At 43.0% G+C, this 19,359-nt stretch overlaps 3 protein-coding genes across 3 annotated transcripts; all 3 read right to left on the bottom strand.

Annotated features, from left to right (window-relative positions):
- Positions 1 to 1,020: 1,020 nt before the first annotated feature.
- On the bottom strand, positions 1,021 to 1,531 carry LOC128108958 (C-X-C motif chemokine 3-like). The gene is made up of 3 exons (XM_052735981.1): positions 1,435 to 1,531; positions 1,225 to 1,348; positions 1,021 to 1,108 (listed from the first exon to the last, which is right to left on the bottom strand). The coding sequence occupies exons 1-3, from the start codon at positions 1,517 to 1,519 to the stop codon at positions 1,021 to 1,023; spliced, it is 297 nt and encodes a 98-aa protein (XP_052591941.1). The 5' UTR covers positions 1,520 to 1,531.
- Positions 1,532 to 12,979: 11,448 nt separating this feature from the next.
- On the bottom strand, positions 12,980 to 13,895 carry LOC128108957 (platelet factor 4-like). The gene is made up of 3 exons (XM_052735980.1): positions 13,693 to 13,895; positions 13,313 to 13,445; positions 12,980 to 13,191 (listed from the first exon to the last, which is right to left on the bottom strand). The coding sequence occupies exons 1-3, from the start codon at positions 13,787 to 13,789 to the stop codon at positions 13,104 to 13,106; spliced, it is 318 nt and encodes a 105-aa protein (XP_052591940.1). The 5' UTR covers positions 13,790 to 13,895; the 3' UTR covers positions 12,980 to 13,103.
- Positions 13,896 to 16,591: 2,696 nt separating this feature from the next.
- Ppbp (pro-platelet basic protein) lies at positions 16,592 to 18,074 on the bottom strand. Its single transcript, XM_052735979.1, has 3 exons — positions 17,895 to 18,074; positions 17,434 to 17,563; positions 16,592 to 17,295 (listed from the first exon to the last, which is right to left on the bottom strand). Exons 1-3 carry the CDS (start codon positions 18,013 to 18,015, stop codon positions 17,205 to 17,207), a joined length of 342 nt encoding a protein of 113 aa, XP_052591939.1. The 5' UTR covers positions 18,016 to 18,074; the 3' UTR covers positions 16,592 to 17,204.
- Between the last annotated feature and the right edge of the window lie 1,285 nt (positions 18,075 to 19,359).

Raw genomic sequence — 19,359 nt, 5'->3', positions numbered from 1 at the left:
GGTTGCCTCAGAAATATGAATACAATTCCCTGAGAGAATCTGAAAACCTTTAACCTTCAAGTTAAGAATGAGGATTGATGAAACCTATGTTTGATATTAAATAAACAGTAAATATGATAGCATCTTGCAAGTAGATTCAATTATACCCTTAGTTATTTTACATATAAAATATTAACAACATACACTTTGGGGAAAATAAATACATATGGACTCTCGGGAGTTGTTCAAAGCAAGCAGGCGAAGCCTCATCCCGACGGTCTTTGGAAGGATCAATTTTTTCCTCTTTGCTTTAGAAGGCAGGTCCTTCATCAGGATCAGGGGCTTCCTCCTTTCGTGGCTCAGCTGGACCTGATGCTGTCATGAGAAAACAGATATCTTTATTAGGTGCACAGAATTCTTTCTCCTGGGTTTTCTGAATACAGCCTGACCCCAGTGGCCTCTGCCTGTGGCGGCTGTGCTGTAGAGCAGACACCGCAGCTCTAGTAGATGCGCTCCTTCAGGATGGAGGTGGAGTGGGAATCTAGGGTCTCAAAAAACTAAAGTTATTGTCTGTCTGTCATACCAGGTCTCATTTAGCTCACGGAGAACTATTATTTTTCATTTTTATTAAGTCTCAAGCTAAATTTTCCTGAAATAGATGGATAAATAGGATTTGGTGGCGGATATAAATATATTCCTGAGCCACAGCAAAATCCCTGCTTTTCCTCACTAAATATTAGAATCCTGTTTCCGAACACCAAGGACCTGCTTTTCAGAATAAACTGGGTGTGCGAGCCTGGGGGAGATGAGAATTTTTAAAAAGCAGTACTATCTACTCTCATACAACGGGGATAGGCTCCAGGTGGGGATAAAGGATCCTGGAAAAATCTTTCCGGCACCACAACAGACTAATTATCAGTAGGATTACTTCAATTGTAAAAATAATAAGCAAGATTGTAGTTCTGTGACTTTCCCTGGTGTAGTTAATGTAGTTAACGTCAGGACTCCTATGAGGTTCACAAAATGCAAACAAAACATCACTCACGTCTTCAGTATCTTTTGGATGATCCTCTGAACCAAGGGGGCTTCAGGGTCGAGGCAAACTTCCTGACCATCCTTGAGAATGGCTCTGCAGAGAGAAAGGAGGACCCTTATCAGGCCTGAGGTCTCACTGGGTGAGCATGGGGCAACAGGAGGGTCTGGGCGACCTTGGCAGTGGCAGAGGTTGGCCGGGGAGACACTCACATGACTTCTGTCTGGGTGCAGTGGGGTCCTGGGGGCGTCACCTTCAAGCTCTGGATGTCCTGGAAATCGATCCTTTGTTGGGTCCTCAGGCACTGACAGCGCAGCTCACTGGCCACAACCGTCCCTATGGGAAAAGACACTGGGTCAGCGGGGCTGTGGGCGGCTGCGCCCACCTGAGGCTCCTCCAGGGATGGCAGCCGCGGGTCCCACCTGCAGCCTGGTGGCTGGTGGCCAGCAGCAGCAGCAGCAGCACCAGCATCGCTGTGCTGAGGAGCGGGCGGGTGGCTGGGGCCATGGCGCTGAGAAGGGAGTGTGGTTGGAGTCTGGAGCGCAGGAGCTGGCTGGAGGCTCTGTGGTGCGAATGGGGCTCCAGGGCCCTGTGAGCCCCTTTTATTCATGGTGGCTGGAAAAGCCCGAACCCCAGGCTGGGGAAATTCCTGGAGCTTCAGGTCAGGGTGTCAGAAGAAAGACAGAGCCACACCCCTATGCTCGAGGGATGAGTGTGTTGGGGACACGCGCGTGCTACTAGCCTCTCCCTCCAGCCCTGCTTGCCCACTGGGGAGCCTGGGATGTTCGAGTCCTGCCTCAAGCCCTCCCTAAACCCTGCAAACAACAGTGAGTGTTGCTGGAGCTGGAGGGACCACCTGTGATGTGATCTTTGTGCAGGGACTCCAAAGCATTGGAGCAAGAGGGAGGGAAGAGCTGAGGTTGAAGGTAGAAATAAATCCGCCACTGGGTGGCGAGAGGCCAATAGAGAAAAACAGCTCTGTGACGGTTTGGGGCTGAAGGATTTGCTGTTCAGGAAGAGCTGGGAGAACTGAGGTTTCCACCTGGTCGTCTTATGTATACATGCTTTCTGTCTCTGTCCTTAATTATTTTTTAGGTGAAGTTCCAAAGGCAAAATATTAGTTGGACACCCAGTGATTTGTTTTATTTTGACATTTACACACACACACACACACACACACACACACACACACACACACACAATCGTATTCTCTCATATTCACCACCCTCACTGCCCTCCTCTATTACTACCCCCCACTCCCGCTCCCAGCTGGTCCCTTATTTCCCCTCTTTATGACTTATATGCATATATACAGAAATCTAGGTCCTCCTATGGGAGAAAACACGCAATATTTGTCTTTCTGAAACTGGCTGCCTTCCCTTGGCGTGTTCTCCAGTTCCATCCACTTTCTGGTAAATGATCATTTCATTCTTTAGGTCAGACTAAAACGCCACTATGTACACATACCATGTTTTCCTTATCTACTCGTTTGTTGATAGGCACCTAGCTGTTGCCATATCTTGCTTATTGTGAATTAGTTGCAGCTTGCACGGAGACACAAGATCCTGTGGTATCTTGCCTTTCCATACTTTTTTAAATTTTGCATACTTCATATACATATGAAATCGGTTCTATCAAAAATTCAGCCAGCACTGCAAGCCTCAGAGGACGCTTGCCTTGTTCCATTGTTTCATCTTTTCAAATACATTTACAGCATCTTTTCAACTTGGTGCAAACAGATCGGCATCCACAGTTGAATCTGTGTTCATTTCAGGGATGGTGTGTGTGTGGCTGTAACATGACCTCTTTTTGCTGTGTGTGTCTGCATTACTTCCTCCTTCTCTCTGCAGTCTTAGAACTTCTGAAATTGAAAGTGTCCAGAGATCTGCTTTTCCTAATACAAGGGCTTCAGAGTTGGTCTTTGAAGTGTTCAGGACCACTGCCCAAGCTCAGGGGCAAGTGGGGCGGGCTGTGCTGAGGCACTCACCTCCTCTGTCTCTTTGGAAAGCAGAACCCATGGACAGTGGGGAGTGGGTACTCAGCATGCAGCACCCAGTGGGTACTCAGCATACAACACCTAGCAGGTACTCCGTATGCAGTGCCTTTGTCCTTGGAGCAGAAAACCTGGTGCAGGAAACAGAAAACAAATCACACCTAAGATCCTGTTTCATTTGTTTCAAGTCTCTCGAAGTCTTCAAATCTTGGGTGTCTGGCCCATCTTTCTCTAGAAATATTGACAGGTCTATTTCATGATCTTTTAATTTAATGTCTGCATCACTTTTGGCCATAAGTTTTAGAAAACTTAGATTCAGCCTCAGGGTACAGAGGTTTTAAGAGTCACGTTGGCTTAAACCTCTCTCACAGAGACATAATAGGAGTGGGGAAATGAGAAATTAATTCCCTGTGTTAGAGGCTTGCCTCTCCAGGACAGTGTTCCACACAGCCCAGAACAATCAGGACAAACCAGAGCCCTCAGCCCACCACAGAGCAGGGAACTCTGCCTGGACTAGGTCACCTCACATCATTTGCAATTTGTCAAGCCTCTCCATGCCTACCCCGGTGTGGATGAGAGAGACTGAGGTGTGAGTCTACATTTGTAAAGAGTCAGCATGATGCTTCACAGATGTTTGTTAAGTAAACAGAAGGACACAAGTTTGTCCAATATTGCCTAAACACAGACCCAACATGTTGTAATTCCTTCCGTGAAAGAAGAACAAAATCTAACAGAAAGGTGTATTACCCAAGTTTTCTTTCACACTTTTTTTTTTTGTTATCCACTGACCCTAATTCTCACTCACGGCACAGAGCATCCTAAGGATGGAGCAACAGTGAGCCTTTAAGACGTCAGGGCAGACTCTAACGCAGAACTTTCATATCAAGGCTACAATATCAGTATTCGAAATCCCTGATTGTAACCGGTACTCAGAGTGAAAACACCACCAGACAGAAAGTTTGGTCAGGCCTGGGAAGGTGTGCTGGACAGTGGTGTCACGCAGCACACTAAGGGGAGCATGACAACCCCAGTAGTCTTCACCATTTCCCTTTCATACCCTTCCCTGTCACTCAAGTCCTTCAAAGGAAGGGTACCAAAACAGCGCCAAGTGCTAATGGAGGTGGAAACATGAAGGTTCTCAAGCATGACGAGTGTGGCAGACCTAAAAAAATAGAGTTGATTGATTGGTGGATGGATGGATGGATGGATGGATGGGTTGGCTGGTTGATTAATTGATTGATTGATTGATTGATTGATTGATTGATTAAAGCAGGATCTCTATTTGCAGCCCAACTTGGTTGGCACTTTCCATGTAGTCTAGGATGATCTTGAACTCGTAATAGACTTCCTGAATCACTCTTTCAAGTGCTGGTATTACAGGCATGCGACCACCATACTTAAAAAATGTTGAAAAGTTCTAAATTAAAATAATCAGTCAAAGGTTTGCTTAAAAAGTAAAATAAATTGGGTTTAGGGATTTCTGAAAGAAATGGCCATGTATACTTTACTGGAAGGTGCATGTAGATGGATTATGTGTGTGTGTGTGTGTGTGTGTGTGTGTGTGTGTGTGTGTGTGTGTGTGTGATGAGAGGGATAAATCATTAATTATTTCATCATTCTACATTCAGTTTGTCTATAAAAAGAAAGTGTAAATAAATAACTATCTTACTTATTGGGAAGGATGTACAAAATTAACAATCTTTTTATTAACCAACTTGGTTGTTTGGTGATAAAATCCGTGTATCCATGCATTCCGATTAGTCTCTCCCCCACCGCTCTCACCTCTCTGTCATACCCATATCATTCCCTCCTCCCTAAACAATCCCTGCCCCAGATGTCTTTCAATAGACCCCTCAAGAATAACTGGAAAGGTTAAAGGGGGATGAAAATTTGTATCCCAGAAAGGGAAGTGAGAAAACATCTGAAGGCTGTAAGATGGATGACTGGCTGATGAATAAGAGCACATGTTTGTCCTTGGCTCCCCTCCCTGGCACCACTGTTTTCTGAGGTTTAATGGGAAATTTGCCAAAACTATGGAAATAGTTCTTTGAAACTGGGAAAGTACGGCACATTATTTTCTAATTGTAGAGTAGGCCGTAAGTCAAATCAGATATTGGTTGGTGACTCCCACAAGTTTGTGCCTCCATTGCACTAGCACATCTTGCAAATAGGACATTGTCGTTCAAAAGATGTGATCTTGTAACTTTTGTGTACGGAATAAACATGAACAGGTCTGGAATTTTTCCACCCTTTGATAAACATAATGCTTGTAACAGCTTGTAACAGATCCTAGGTAAACATGAAGCATGCTATCTCTTTTACTGGGTTGCCCCCCCACACACACACACACAAGAGCATGTTAGTAAACCTCTATACCCATCCCAAGGCACACAGGATGTGTTTCATGCTCTTCTAAGCACTTTCCCAATATTGGCATAGTCCATCTTTAAAACAACACTTGTAAAGCAAATATTATTGTTATCTTTATGGGATTTTAAATAAGAAACTAAAGCCAAGAGGTGAAGTTACTTCCCCAACATGTGTCATTGAGCCTGGAAATCAAAGACAAAAGACTCTGAGATATATAATTAATAATTTCAGTAGAACAGTAATTTAAAGACTGTAGAGTGGTACAAACTTATTCTAAAAGGAAACGCAGCAAGCAAATGGTTGTACAGTTCATAGTTGTGCTTCAGTAACTGCAAACTCTTCTCCTACAGCAATAACACAGCTTGCTATGGTTTCTCAAGCTGCCCAAGTCTGTAAGATTAGCAATTTTCCCAGAGAGAAGCTTGGAAATACACGCCTTCACCAGCTAGAGAAGTTTGCCACCATCAGGAAGGTGCCCTGCACTCAATGGTATGGCTTCTGAGAAGGGCAAGCATTGGTATTCTAAAAGCTCGTAGTCAAATCTAATCCTCTCTCTCTCTCTCTCTCTCTCTCTCTCTCTCTCTCTCTCTCTCTCTCTCTCTCTCTCGATCCAATCAGAATAATATTAAAAATCTGAGTAGTGTTCTTTAAAACTGCCAAAATTATGAAAAAAAAAATTGGAAAAACTGAGAAACTCTGGAGATGTAATGAGTAACTGCAATATGATACCTTGGTTTGGCTTCTGATAGAGAAAGAAGACACTAATAACATAACTGTCAAAGTCTAGAGTTCAGTTAAAAATTGTGTGTTCTCGTTGATTTCTTTAACTTTACCAGTAGCCCATAGTAATGCATAACATCCACAGTGGGACAACAGACACTGCACTGTTTTGAAAAGTTTATAAATTTAAAATTGTAAGCTCTTAAATCAATTTAGAACAGTACCCAAATGAAGTTAAGGACACACGCATGCTCTACCAGCTCGCTTCAAGAGAGGAAATTGGATTTTTCCTTGAGTACATACTTACTCAAATATGAAAATTGAAAATATCTGCTGCCTTAGTTGGGACACTTCATCATGCTTCATAGGATTAAACAGTTTGCTTTGGGCATTAATCATGCTGTCTGAATCTTTCGTGTATTTCTTGTAACTCAAGGGAAACAAAAAAAAATTTGCTGTAATGGTCTTCAAATCCAACTCAACAGTGACGTAAATTCGAGTTCTCAGAGGAGAGTCAGAGTCTGGTTCATTCACAGGAGTTGCCAGAAGAATGAAGTATGTAGTAAATCGGCCAGCACTTGTAGATTACATAGACTTGACTCTCAGGAATAACTTAATCTAAGTCACTTGTTTTTGTAAAAGAAGTAAAACCAGTGTTTACATCATCATCTTCTCATTAACATGCCACTTGACTCAATGAAATCTCCATAGATCAAAATGGAAACATTTTAAACACAGAAATGCTGTAGCCTAATATGATAAACAAATCCACTCTCTTGTTTAAACATGTTTCTTAAGGCATGTGCTCTGCAAGAGTTGACTACTGAACGCTGCTAGCCTATTGTACAGCCTCAAAACCAATATAAACAACAGTCTTTACATTTGTCTCCTAACCTGGAACTGGTGGTCACTGCATAGATGAGATTGTAATCTTGTAGCAGAAATAGAGGAAATAGAGGATTGCCAAAGTTACAAGAGAAATGAGAAATTTTCTCTTTGAAAAATATTACATAAGAGATTTCTCTCGGAAATAAAAACAACACTATTGTGACTGTGATGTCATATAAATAAAATCTAGGAGCTTGAAAGTTGAATAGTTAAACCTCAAATGGAAATTGTATGCATAGCTTGAAGGTCTAACTTCCAAAGAGAAAACGTATGGATCACAATAAAAACTGGATTTTTAAGTACATTTTTACAGGATTTTTTTAATGTTCCTTATCTTCCAACTTCTGGTCAGAAATACCTGTTGTTTCTTGCTTCTAGGCTCTAGAAAGGGAACGTGAGGCTCCGGCAGGCTTTTAATGAATGCATATTTAATAAGGTAAAGCGGAAAAGGAAGAAACAGAGGGAGGGCTCCAATGGCGGCATATCCTCTTCGGGCTGTTTCTGAAACTTGGTCTATAACTGATACTGATTTCAGAGCACCGGAGCCATGCTGATTTGCAACTGAATTGGCTCTGGGATAGACATTTCTGAAGAAGATTTAGATACAGTTACCCGTGGTGGAAACTACCCTGGAAGCCGAGAAACAATGGCTTGGCTCTGTTTTTTTGTTTTTGTTTTTGTTTTTTTTTTGCAGACCTGTTGGAAATGTCTGCCTTCCAAGAAAGTTTGCTGAGTTCACGTTATAGCACTGGCATGCGATTGGACGATGTGGAGGGGCAAGTGGGAGCGTGCTCGGCAGATGCCTTAGTAACAAATGTGGCATGAACCGAAGCACCGAACAAGCCACTGGTGGTGCTAGGGGGAAGGGTGCGGTCAACGTCATGAGTAACTTGGTCCATTCTCTGTACAAAACGAGGTCAACCACTGTAAACAACAGTGTCATCATGTTCGTTTGACTTTCTGTGTGTTAAGTGCTTTGCCTTCGACCCTCAGTTTCACCATTACTGAGTCACCACCACAAGGGTTCCTCTCTTGGTAGCTATTATTTGGTGAATATTTACTTACCGATACCCTGTCAGGCATTCGTCTGTATCAAAAATAAAGAGGGGGAAGAGACCAGATGCCCACGGACTGATTGGACGTGGAAATGGATGCTAGTTAATAGCTATTCTGAGGGTAAAGGAATACATGCACAGCCTCATTTCTCCTTTCTTAACAACCCTTAGGTTTCTTTAGAATTCCCGGGGAAAGAATGCTAAGGAGCTGATGGCGCTGACCCTGCCTGATGACTGTGCTGCCTCCAGGTTGTATTCCTTTGACTACAAATGCCGGATAACAACACATATATTGATAGACTGGTCCCCGAGTCCTATTGCCTCGGGGAGGAAGGTTATTTCAATGTTGTCTGAACATGTCTCCCCACCCTAGTCCACAGGCTGGAAACTTAATCCCCAGCACAGCTGAGAGGCCAGGGCTTTAAGAGCTGAGTACACTGTGGGGCCTGAGGCCCCCAAGTGGATCAATGCTGTCATCACGAAAGGGTGGTTGTAGCTGTGGAGGGTTCCTTGAGAGGGATAGATCAGAGTGTTTCCCTCTCCCTTCCCTTTCCTCTCTCCCTCTCCTCCCCCCCTTCTCCCTCTCCTTGTCCTGGCTGTTATCACCCATCTCCTTCTTTTTCCTTTCAGGAGGCTACAAGGCAGCAAGAAGATCCTCAACAAATACAACCCCTCAGTCTTGGATCCCAAAACCTCCAGAATCAGAAGCCAAATAACATTTCAGTTATTATAAATTAAGATTCTGTGGTATTTTGTTATGGAAGCATAAGATGACCTGAACTTATTACAATAAAAATTAATGTTTTTCTTTCTTCTATTTTTTACTAGAAAGACAATTCAGACTCACAATCACTGGGCACCGAGTGTATTTTATAAAATGGTAGAAAAACATTGTGGCTTTGTTACTTGAGTGTTTCAGTCGTTACCAAGAGGGAAAAGCACCACCAGTGTCTATCATGTTAGACACCCCCAGCCCCAGGCCAAGGAATTATCTGCACAAGGCTTTATGTTGAAATTTCAGGTTTAAAATTTTCCCCTCTCTTGTCTAATTTCTATTATCTATAATGAACACGAGAATACCACAGATGCCTGTCTTTAAAACCAACTAACCCCTCAATGCATCATTCATTACAAAGGAAGCTGTTTTTAACCACAGAAACCTTAGAAGGGGGGAAGAAGAGTAAAGATTATAAAAACGAAGATCTGTGGAGAGCAACACATACTTGTGTGGTTTTGTTTTGCCGATAGGCGCCATGACTGTGCAGTGAAGACTGAGTTTGTGGACATTTTCGGCTGATTGCCTCCAACTGCCACCTGGGTTGCAAGGAGGGAGGCAGGGGAGTTCAGGTGCAATCTAGCTCTATCGCTCCATATATGTTCAAAACGCAGGGCTGCATATCTTGGGATTTTTCCAGGTGACAAAGTCCTCTTCCAATGCCCTTGCAGTAAAAGGGATGGCTTGAAATTGCTCCCAAGATCCTTAGGCTGGGGTGATTCTGAAGTGAGGATTTAGGAGGCCCCAGCACCCAGCCCTAGTTGACTCTGAAAGACTGGTTTGGGCCCTTTGACACACTGAGTCCTGTCTACTGAGGGTGCCAGGGGCAGGAAGCAAAAGGGAAAAAGAACAAAACCAGACATTCCACTCAGATCTCATTTCCAGTGACCTCTCTCTTAAAGTTCACTTGATCTGAAGAACTCTTACTGTGACTGAAACCTTTGGTTTTTTCCCACTCAAAGCTGCCCTAGCATGCCAGGTGGTGGTGGCGCACGCCTTCAATCCCAGCACTCGGGAGGCAGAGGCAGGCAGGTGGATCCCTGTGAGTTCAGAGGTCAGCCTGGTCTACAGAGTGAGTTCCAGGACAGGCTCCAAAGCTACACAGAGAAACCCTGTCTCAAAAAACAAACAAACAAACAAACAAACCAAAACTCAAAATAAACAAACAAAAATAAACTTGCCCTAGCAAACACCTTACTACTCTAAACTAACTGGAATGGTACTTTGAGAAGAATATTGATACCGATAAAATTGGGCCTCATTCATTTTCAAGCACAGACTATGTGTAAGAACCATAGCAAGTGTTTTGCATATACCACTCAATAGCCCATTTCATATATGGGGACATTAAGGCACAAGGGTGAAGGAGTCCAGCTCCCACCTTTTAAAGGGTTCTTAGGTAGAGGAGAGAGGAATTAAGAAATGATAGATAGAAAAAGAGACCTAGCCACGGAGAAGAAAGACAGAAATACAGGATAGTTTCTGGAGGGCCTGGATCAATACCCAACAGTCTCATCCTTTATTGAAAAGGGCTTTTTATAACATGTCAAGGGGAGAGGCAAAAGACCTCCCCTTTACAAGATCAAAGCACGCCATCCAATCAAGTATAGACCCTTCCAAACACCTGGTAAATATGCCCATGGCCAAATCATCTCCTTGTGCAGCCCTGCTGGGGAAAGCAAACCCAGATTCTCTGACCCTGAGTAAGTTCTCACTAGGAAGCCTCTGTGGGCTCCCACACAAGGGCAAAGTGACTGTGGCAAAGCCTTAGGTGCCATGCTAAGGACTTTTAACATTTTTGTGCAGATAAGTGCCATGATTGTATTTGTGTTTGGGGATGATAAATTGGGTAATAGTGCTTGAAAGTGTCATTGAAGGTGAAGATCACCAAGAACTAAATGTGGTGATCACTGTTCCCTAACTTCCCACTCAGATACTTGTACACCTTGGAAGCTTATACAAACTATGACTGTTTTCATTTGTTCAACACTCTAGAGTTATCCTCTCCCTTAAAAGACTCATTTGTACATGCTCTATTTTCTCTTGGGAGTTTGAGCCTACTGTTATGCACTGTCATGGAAGGTTCAAGTTGCATTCACTCATGAGCAAGTATCTATAGCTTCTTCTTGGGTCAATGAGACTCTGCCTTCCTGCACTTGAACAACACTCTCACGCCCAAGATTTCCAAACTGTATGAATGTTATTTCACATGACACAAAGGCTTCACAGCTGATATCTATTGAGCTAAAACGTTTATTCTAGATTAACCGATAGAGTTCTAAGAATGTACAAAGGTCTTTATAAGAGACCAGAAGCAAAAGGGAATACACAATGCCTAACCAATATACAAATATCACAGCGTCTTCCACACCACAGTGTGTGGTAGTTGTCTTCTGAAGTGTGTGAAACCACCTAGTATGGGCATATGAGCAGAAGAGCTGCTCCTGTCCTCCACCCACTGCAACATTCAGGAGAGCAGGCCCTGCACCTCGCCTGGGCAGCACAAGAGTGCCAACCCTGTTGGTGGAGGTGTAGATGAACCAGCCCCAAAGTTGTGAGCATGGGAGAGCTGTCCCATTATTCATCTGTCATGTGGCAGCATGGGTGGGGAAGAGATGCCCCCTATTAATGCCTGAGACAGGTAGGAGAGCTGTCCCTGAGGTCATAAGAGTGGGAGAGCTTTCCCTGCCCTTCATCAGCTGCAGCACCTGGGCAACACAGTAGAGCTGACCCTGAAGGTATAAGTGTGGAAGAACTGACCTTGAGGATGTGAAAGCCAGAGAACTGACCCAACCCCTTATTCATTGCTACAAGGGGTGAACTAGCCAGGGCAGTGCAGGAGAGCTCACCTTGGTGGTGAGGACAAGGGAAAGCTGGCTGGCTAACCAACCCTGTAACTACCCAGACCCAGAACCAGGGTTATGAATTGACTCTCCCCAACATCCACCCCATCTGTGATCTGCTTGGGCATGTGAAGGGACCTGTCCTGAGGACTCAAAGCTGCAGAATCTCCGTGACACAGGACAACAATAGGACAATCAATAGGAGTCCCAGTGAGGGCCCAGTATAGATGGTGTAGCAGAAATCAGAGGCCTCAGGCCTCAAACCAGACCAATGACTCTTTACAATGAATACTTGCAAGTAAAGATATATGGACAAAAGTTTTTACTGTGTGACTCACTGAGTCACACTACAGCTTCTGTGATGAGATTGACTTCTCTTTTCTTCTTCTTCTTCTTCTTCTTCTTCTTCTTCTTCTTCTTCTTCTTCTTCTTCTTCTCCTCCTCCTCCTCCTCCTCCTCCTCCTCCTCCTCCTCCTCCTTTTCTCTTAAATTTTATTTGATTTCGGGGCGGGGGTTGCAAGGGTAGGGGGCAGATATGAAGGGACAGTGAAATAATGGGATAGAGATGCATGATGTGAAAGACAAAGAACAACAAGAAAAATGCACCTGGTACAACTCCTGGGTTCCCATGACTGCTTAGCATATCATATTTGTATCTCTGATGTTGTGGGATATTAAAGAAAATTGAATTACAAATAAGGTTCTTCTGAGCCCAAGAATACTGCAGAAAGTCTACCTAAGACATCTACATTCTTACAGCAACAGTGATGGCATGTTACCAGGTCACAGTAGAACTGTAAGTTTGCCAGATGAAGAACCCTCACAGGTAATAATGTGAGAATAGGAGCTGTTTTTAATATTTCAATTTTTTTGAAATAGAAACATTCTTAAATAGAAATATAGTTTCATACAATTTCTTGGAAGTATCAACACATTAACATTATATTCATTTTCAATTTATTTTTGTTATTTTATGATAAAATAGAGTATAAATCTTAAGGAAAGAGCCAAAGTTTGATTTGTGCACTTCTTTTGAAAGGCAGCTTAGTAATGCTTAAGTCCCACTAGTTATTTATTGACAAAGCTGATTATAACACAAAACTAAAATGTAATTAGAGCGACACCAAAATGTAATTGAGTAAATATGCAAATATTCATCAGCTGGCGTACAACCCATAACGCCAAGCAAATTCAGTTCTTAGACCCAAACGAAGGAAGCTTCAAAATATTTTGGCTTTAAGTTCTGGAGCTGCTTTCTCACATGTGATCCACCAGCACTGTTTTTGCCTCCAGTACAAAGAAATGGTCCGACTTTATGACAACTTGGTTCAATGCATTTATTTAAGTCTCAAAGGGTAATAGAAACATTGGAAGACTGCAGTTAGATTGAAAGTAGACAAAACTCCAGTATCCCTTATAACACATTGCAGATTTAGGCAGCTAGCACCTAACTCTCCAGGAGTTTCTTCATTACTTTCTTTAAAATGGGTGCTTGTCGGTCCAGGCAAATTTTCCTCCCATTCTTCAGAGTGGCACTGCCAGGGGAAAGGGAAGGAATGCACTCCTCAGGGCCTTGGTTGGAAGAAGGGAAGAGATGGAAAGGACTGGGCAGAGAAGGAGGAGAGGACGGGCCTGGGGGACGTGGGCAGGACTCACATGAGCTGGGGAACTTCACAGTGGCGTCCTGCCTTGATCACCTCCAGAGTGGTGATATGCTTAGGGTGGATCCCAGAGGAGATGGTCTTCGCACACACACAGTTAAGATCTCTAGCATCTTCTTCAGGACTAGCTGAGGGCAAAAGGAGAGAAGGGAGTGGGGAGTAGAGGAGGTAGTGGTGGGTACCATACCATCGGCCAGTGATACCTCTGGACCTTTTCCTCTCCCGTAGCTATAGCACCACCTCTCATTCAGAAGGCAGGTGGGTGGTAAAGGCAGTTGGCAATGCAGTATGACTGGCGTCATTCGAGTTCACCTCCCCACCCCTGAGGCTCCTGAACCATCTCCCTGCCCGTAGGATCCCTGCACCCTCTCTCACCGCTGGTGAAGGCAATCACGGCTGGCAGAAACAACAGGCCCAGAAGCAGCAGCCCAGGGTTAGGCCGGGGGCCTCGAAACACCGCAGCGACGCTCATATCAAGAGGCTGGCACTAGATCCAAGGACTAGCACAGAGCAATTGGGGTCTGGGGCTCTGAGCATAGGCCAGTGGTTCCTGGGACTTTCCAGGCACGTTTTATCTCCTCTGCCAGGCCAGCCCGGAAACCTGGGATGCAGGATGAGGAACTGCCCTGCGGAAGCAATGACCCTTGGGGAACAGTAATTGGGCTCTGGCCAGCCAAGATTAAAACAGAACAGAGTGAAAAGAAAAGCTGAGGCCAGCTGTCTTGACGAGTAGCTGGTAGCAGGAGCCACCTCTCCAATGTGAACTTTATATGAACAACTACAGAGTCAGAAAGAGTAGGACTTTAATTTTGCAAAAGGTACACTGTACGTAATAGAGAGCCTTCTGCTGTCTCCGTACGGTTTACAGAACATACACCTTCAGAACCAATTTGCTGCCTTCCCAGCTGCCAGTCGCACTACCCCAAACTGCCTGGTTTCTCCTGCCTTTCTTGCCAGTCCCTCTTCCTGTTGATTACAGTGAGTTTGACTACTGTGTGGTTAGAGATGTGTGGTTTGAAATGTATTTATTTCTGACGCCAGAAAGGTTAAAGTCAGTGTCTGGTCAATGACTACTGAATTTCATTCTTATGTGGAAGCCTTCCCTGGTCTTCTAACTACTATAAAATGTACTGCAGGAAGCAAGGTCTGGTGTCCTCATTGCTCTTTTTGGAAAAATCACCAGTTATATTTGAATGCGTTGCTTTGATAACATCTTTGAGTCTAGGTTTTTCTCTATCAGTTCTACTCCAGATAAGATGGATAAAAGAGGTTCCTGGGACACTTGAAGATCTCTGTATTACTTTACACCACATACGATTATAATTATGTAACCATTTATCTGCTTCTCCTGCATAGTGATATTGTCAAGCATAATTCCCTGGAACATACATTTCTGAACACTCAGCATCGACTACAATGACCATTCAGCACTGACTCCAATGGCTACTGCAAAACATGTCATGATTTCTATGTGTTTAGGGAACTGAAACTCAAGGCCTCTGCTGGGTAAGCAACAGAAGGAGAGGACAAGAGGGTCTGAATATGGACAACAAGGAAATACTTCTGTGCAGCTTAGCCCCAGATTTCAGTGTTTGCAGACTAAATGAATCCAGGCAATAATGCCAGTCAAGGCAACCTTTCTCTGCATTTACAGAAAACAGTCCAGTATAGGTACACAACAACAAAAGATACTTTCATCTCAAGGAGAGTAAGCATAGTATAAACACTGCCACGTTAAGAACCCGTCTGAATGGAGACGGAGAAGTGGATGGGGAGGTGGGTAGATGGGATGTGGAGGGAGCGAACTGGAGGAGAGAGGGAGGGGAAACTGTGATCAATGTGTAAAACAAATGAAAGAAATGTTAATTTAAAGATAAGAACCAGTCTTGCTAACCCTCAGTGGGAGATTGCCTAGGATAGGCACAAGATGTCACAACTGTTTTCAATTATTGGAGCAAAGCTAATGAAAATTGTCTCCGTTTACTGCTTTATTACATGTTTATGGACACTTCTGTAATTGTTACTGGGTAACTCCTTATTTTATAGGCGAAATATCCTAAGGCACTGAGCCCCTGCTGGTGAAGAGACAGGAAAGGGAGACCCCAATCATTCAGAGTTCAAGTGAAATACAAGCTTAGTATATACAACACTTCGTATATAAGTGTTCCCCAAAGTCCATGTACAGATTGGAGTAGATGACATTTTTTCTTTCTCCATGATCAGTATAGAGTAGGAGAGTTCTATATCAAGTAGTACCTTGTGTGCCAATAACATGGTGTGATATGTAATGCAGGCTCCTTAGGGAAGGACACATCAGTGAAAGTGTCATAGTCCTGTGGATAAAGAGCAGGGTCTCAACCACGCTTTCTGATCATTTCATGTGCTACAGCAGTTTTCTTTGGACCCTATTGGGAATTGAACCCAGGGCCTCTCACACCCTGGGCAAGTGCTCTAGCACTGACCTACATTTCCGACCCAAGGCAAGTCTCCTGATTTCTTCCACTTCAGGTTCCCTCTCTCCCTGTAACACGGGAATGCTAGCAGTTCTGCTATTAGCCAATTGCTAACATTTGTAAGTGGGTTATTATGTGACACACAGTATTGAAAGCATTTGAGTTGGTTCTTTACATTCTCACATCAGCTCTCTTAGACAGGCAAGAAGTCATTCCCATTTTAGAGACAAAGAAACTAAGTCACAGAGCAAATCAGCAACCTGACCAAAACGAAACAGCTACTGAGTGAAGTTATTCTGGTTCCAGAGGATGAAGTTGTCACCAGATTACAGGGACCTAGTAAGATTATTTAGTTAATATGCACAGAACACTTAATATGCCTAACATTTTTAAAGTAATAAATTCTTGCTAGTGTAAGACATTAAAAATGGCACAGATCACCAACTTTGTGGCTTTGCCTGAAACTATTGTGAAATAGCGAATGTTTTTTTAATAGAGGCCTGGGAATGTTTCCCAGTAGCAGAACACTTGCCTACCATACATGATGCCCCAAATTCAGTCTAAGAGAGAAAGAAAGGGAATATAGTAAAACATTTAACAGCAGATAAGACCTATCTAACATATTTCCATGTTTCAGACAATAGTGAAGTTTTTAAAAACAGGGTGTGTTAATCCGCTTTTCATCACACGCTTTTGGTGCTACTGGTGTTAAACATATTCATTATGAAGTAAATGACCACTGCTTAGAGAACTTACATTCTATGACTTTATTATGTTCAATTGAAGGTTAAAACAAACATAGAAAACATTGCTGAGGCTGCTTGGAAACAAGGCATTCTAGGGCTAAGAAACTGGAAAAACTCTAATGAACACGTGTCTACTGCTTAGCTCCAGGAAGATCCTATTATCATTGACCAATGTGAAATTTGTCAATGTGTGTGTGTGTGTGTGTGTGTGTGTGTGTGTGTGTGTGTGTGTGTGTGTGTATAACAGCAGTTAATGCAAACAGAGGCCATGGATATGAAAAAGAGTAAGGAAGGGAATATGGAAGGATTTGGAGGGAGGAAAGGGAAGGGGAAGTGATGTAACTATAAACTCAAAACTAAAAGAAATAATTCAAAAAAATACAGAAAAAAAACTTGACATAATGCATTTAGAAAGAAAACTTCAACTAGAGAAATGCAAAACACTGCACAATGTTTAGCCAAGAATTGCAGAAATAAACCATAAATTGCATGTTACAACTCTTAGCTCATTTTCATCTTCTTTGAACTACCCTTTAACACACCTTCTCAGAATACAACATGATTTCTGAGACAAAATGAAAGTGTATCCAGATTTTAAAGTAGAAAATTATTGTAGAACATCCATATTTAAAAACCCCGCCTTTCTTGCACAGCAAAATGGTTCAGCAAAAAGTCAGCAGATGGCTGGTCAATAACCTTCCAGGATCTTCATGACTGCTTTCTTGATGGCAGGGGCATTTGGGTCCAGGCATATTTTATCCCCATTTTTCAGTGTGGCTCTGCAACAGAGAAAAGGATTATTATCTGTGTATAACTCAGCCTTTCTGTCTGAAGAGATCCATGAGGACAGAGAAGAGAGTGTAGGTAAAAATGAAGGGTTCCCTAATAACAGTAATAACAAAGAACTAGGGACTTACATCACTTCCACGTTGGCACAGTGGACTCCTGGCCTGAACACATTCACAAAGGAAATACTGTTGAGTGGGACTCCAGAGATTATGTTTGGACATCTACAGCGCAATTCAATATATGGGTCCACATCATCAGCTACATTAGAATACAAGACTTAATTAGTGACTATAAATTATTTTTCTTCCCTCCCTTACTTGGAAATTGGAGGTAATTGTCTCTCTGTCACACAGACATTGTGAATATGGTCTGTAAACTTTTAATAACAAGGCTTACAGACTGTCTTCCACATTTGAAATGCCCTTAAGTATATCTCAGAATTCTTAGTCATTACACCCTCCAAACCAAGAAGTCCCAATATGGCCACTTTATGCCCACCTCCAACCTCCCCACCACACACCACAAGTGGCCTGGACACAAGCTGAAGGGAAGCAGTTTTCCACCTTCATTTTCCCTAAGTTTCTCTTACGTCGTCCAGCTGTAGTGGGAACCAGTGCAGTCAGGAGCAGAGCCAGCAGCGGCAACACCTGCAGGTTAGAAAGAGGTCTGGCCCTGGTGCAGGAGGATGGAGGTCTGAGTCTGAAGCCCATGGTGGAGAAGACTGAGCTAGAGCTGTTTCCAGAGCCAGGAGACTCAACGCAAGGATGAGCTGCTGCCTAGAACCCTGCTGCTACGTGGCTTTACAGGCCTCCACACCTCCTTTTATACCACTGAAGAGGTGGGCAAGGGGAAGTGAGTGTATGTGGTGATGTGACCATAAAAGGATGGTCAAGTTGTGCCCAACCCACATTGACCACACAGGTCAAACATCCTGCAGAATTAGCTGCAAGTTGTGCATCATTTCACTCACATTCCTTGTACCGCTCTCAACATCTGACTCTTCCAGATGCATAAGCACCCGACTTAGAGGTAAGACCTAAGCCAACATACGGTAAGCATTTTCTCTGTGTGAGCAGTTAGTCACGAGCCACACCCTTCCTACAATGCAGTTTAGGGGCTTAAGAGACACCATTCATACTTTCAGTCACAGCTCCTTGAGAAGGAGCTGCCCTTCTCTTACCAAATGACAAAGAAAGTTCCTGTGTGGGTTCTTGGTAGGGGTCAGAATTTGTCTGGCATGTGGGGTGGAAATATGAGTCCCTTACTATCCAGGGTTGTTTTAGGTGTAACTTTATGTGCTTCTTCCTATCACTTAAGTAGATTCTCTTTTGCAATTTCACCAAATGATCCTAAACACATTATCCTTTATATAATAAACTACTTGTTTCTACTATATAAGTGTGTGTGGATACCAAAATAATTGTTGTCTCTTTTATTTTTAAAGAAATATTCATACACTATCGATATATGAAAATTAAATATGTTCTTTCCTCTTCATAGTTACTCCATATAACTGCTTTTCAATGGTAGCCATCAGTAGCTACCATTGCCAAGTAGAGATTTAGCATTTCTAGTCTATCTGCATTTGTATGTTTATGTTTATGGAGACACACATTAAACACATATGCACAGAAGGAACTTTCCACACAAAAGGAATGAATGGTTCTATATAGGTTATTATATAATTTACTCATCTTCCAAAACTCATAGTGAAATATAAAGAATTTTTAACATTATTCACAATCTTTCATTTTTTCTGGCCACCACAAACAACCCTGTGTATGGCTGACAATATTTATTGGCTTCATTGTAGACTTTTTATCCATATTTAGCACTAGGCAAACTTCTTCCCACATTCAGTTGGTAATATTTCTATAATTCTTTGAGGGAAACTGTGTGAAGTATCTTCTTAGGTGCAAGGGACAGTTGCTCAATTTAGACCAACCTGGCCTCCAACTCACTATACAGCAGTGATTCTCAAACTGTGGTCTCAGCCCTTTAGGGGGTCAAATGACCCTTTCACAGGGGTTACATATCAGATAGCCTGCATATCA

Source organism: Peromyscus californicus, unplaced genomic scaffold (assembly GCF_007827085.1).
Source record: "Peromyscus californicus insignis strain IS unplaced genomic scaffold, ASM782708v3 Scaffold_13__1_contigs__length_99412109, whole genome shotgun sequence".
Classification (NCBI taxonomy): domain Eukaryota; kingdom Metazoa; phylum Chordata; class Mammalia; order Rodentia; family Cricetidae; genus Peromyscus; species Peromyscus californicus.
This window is presented reverse-complemented; position numbering and strand designations above follow the sequence as displayed.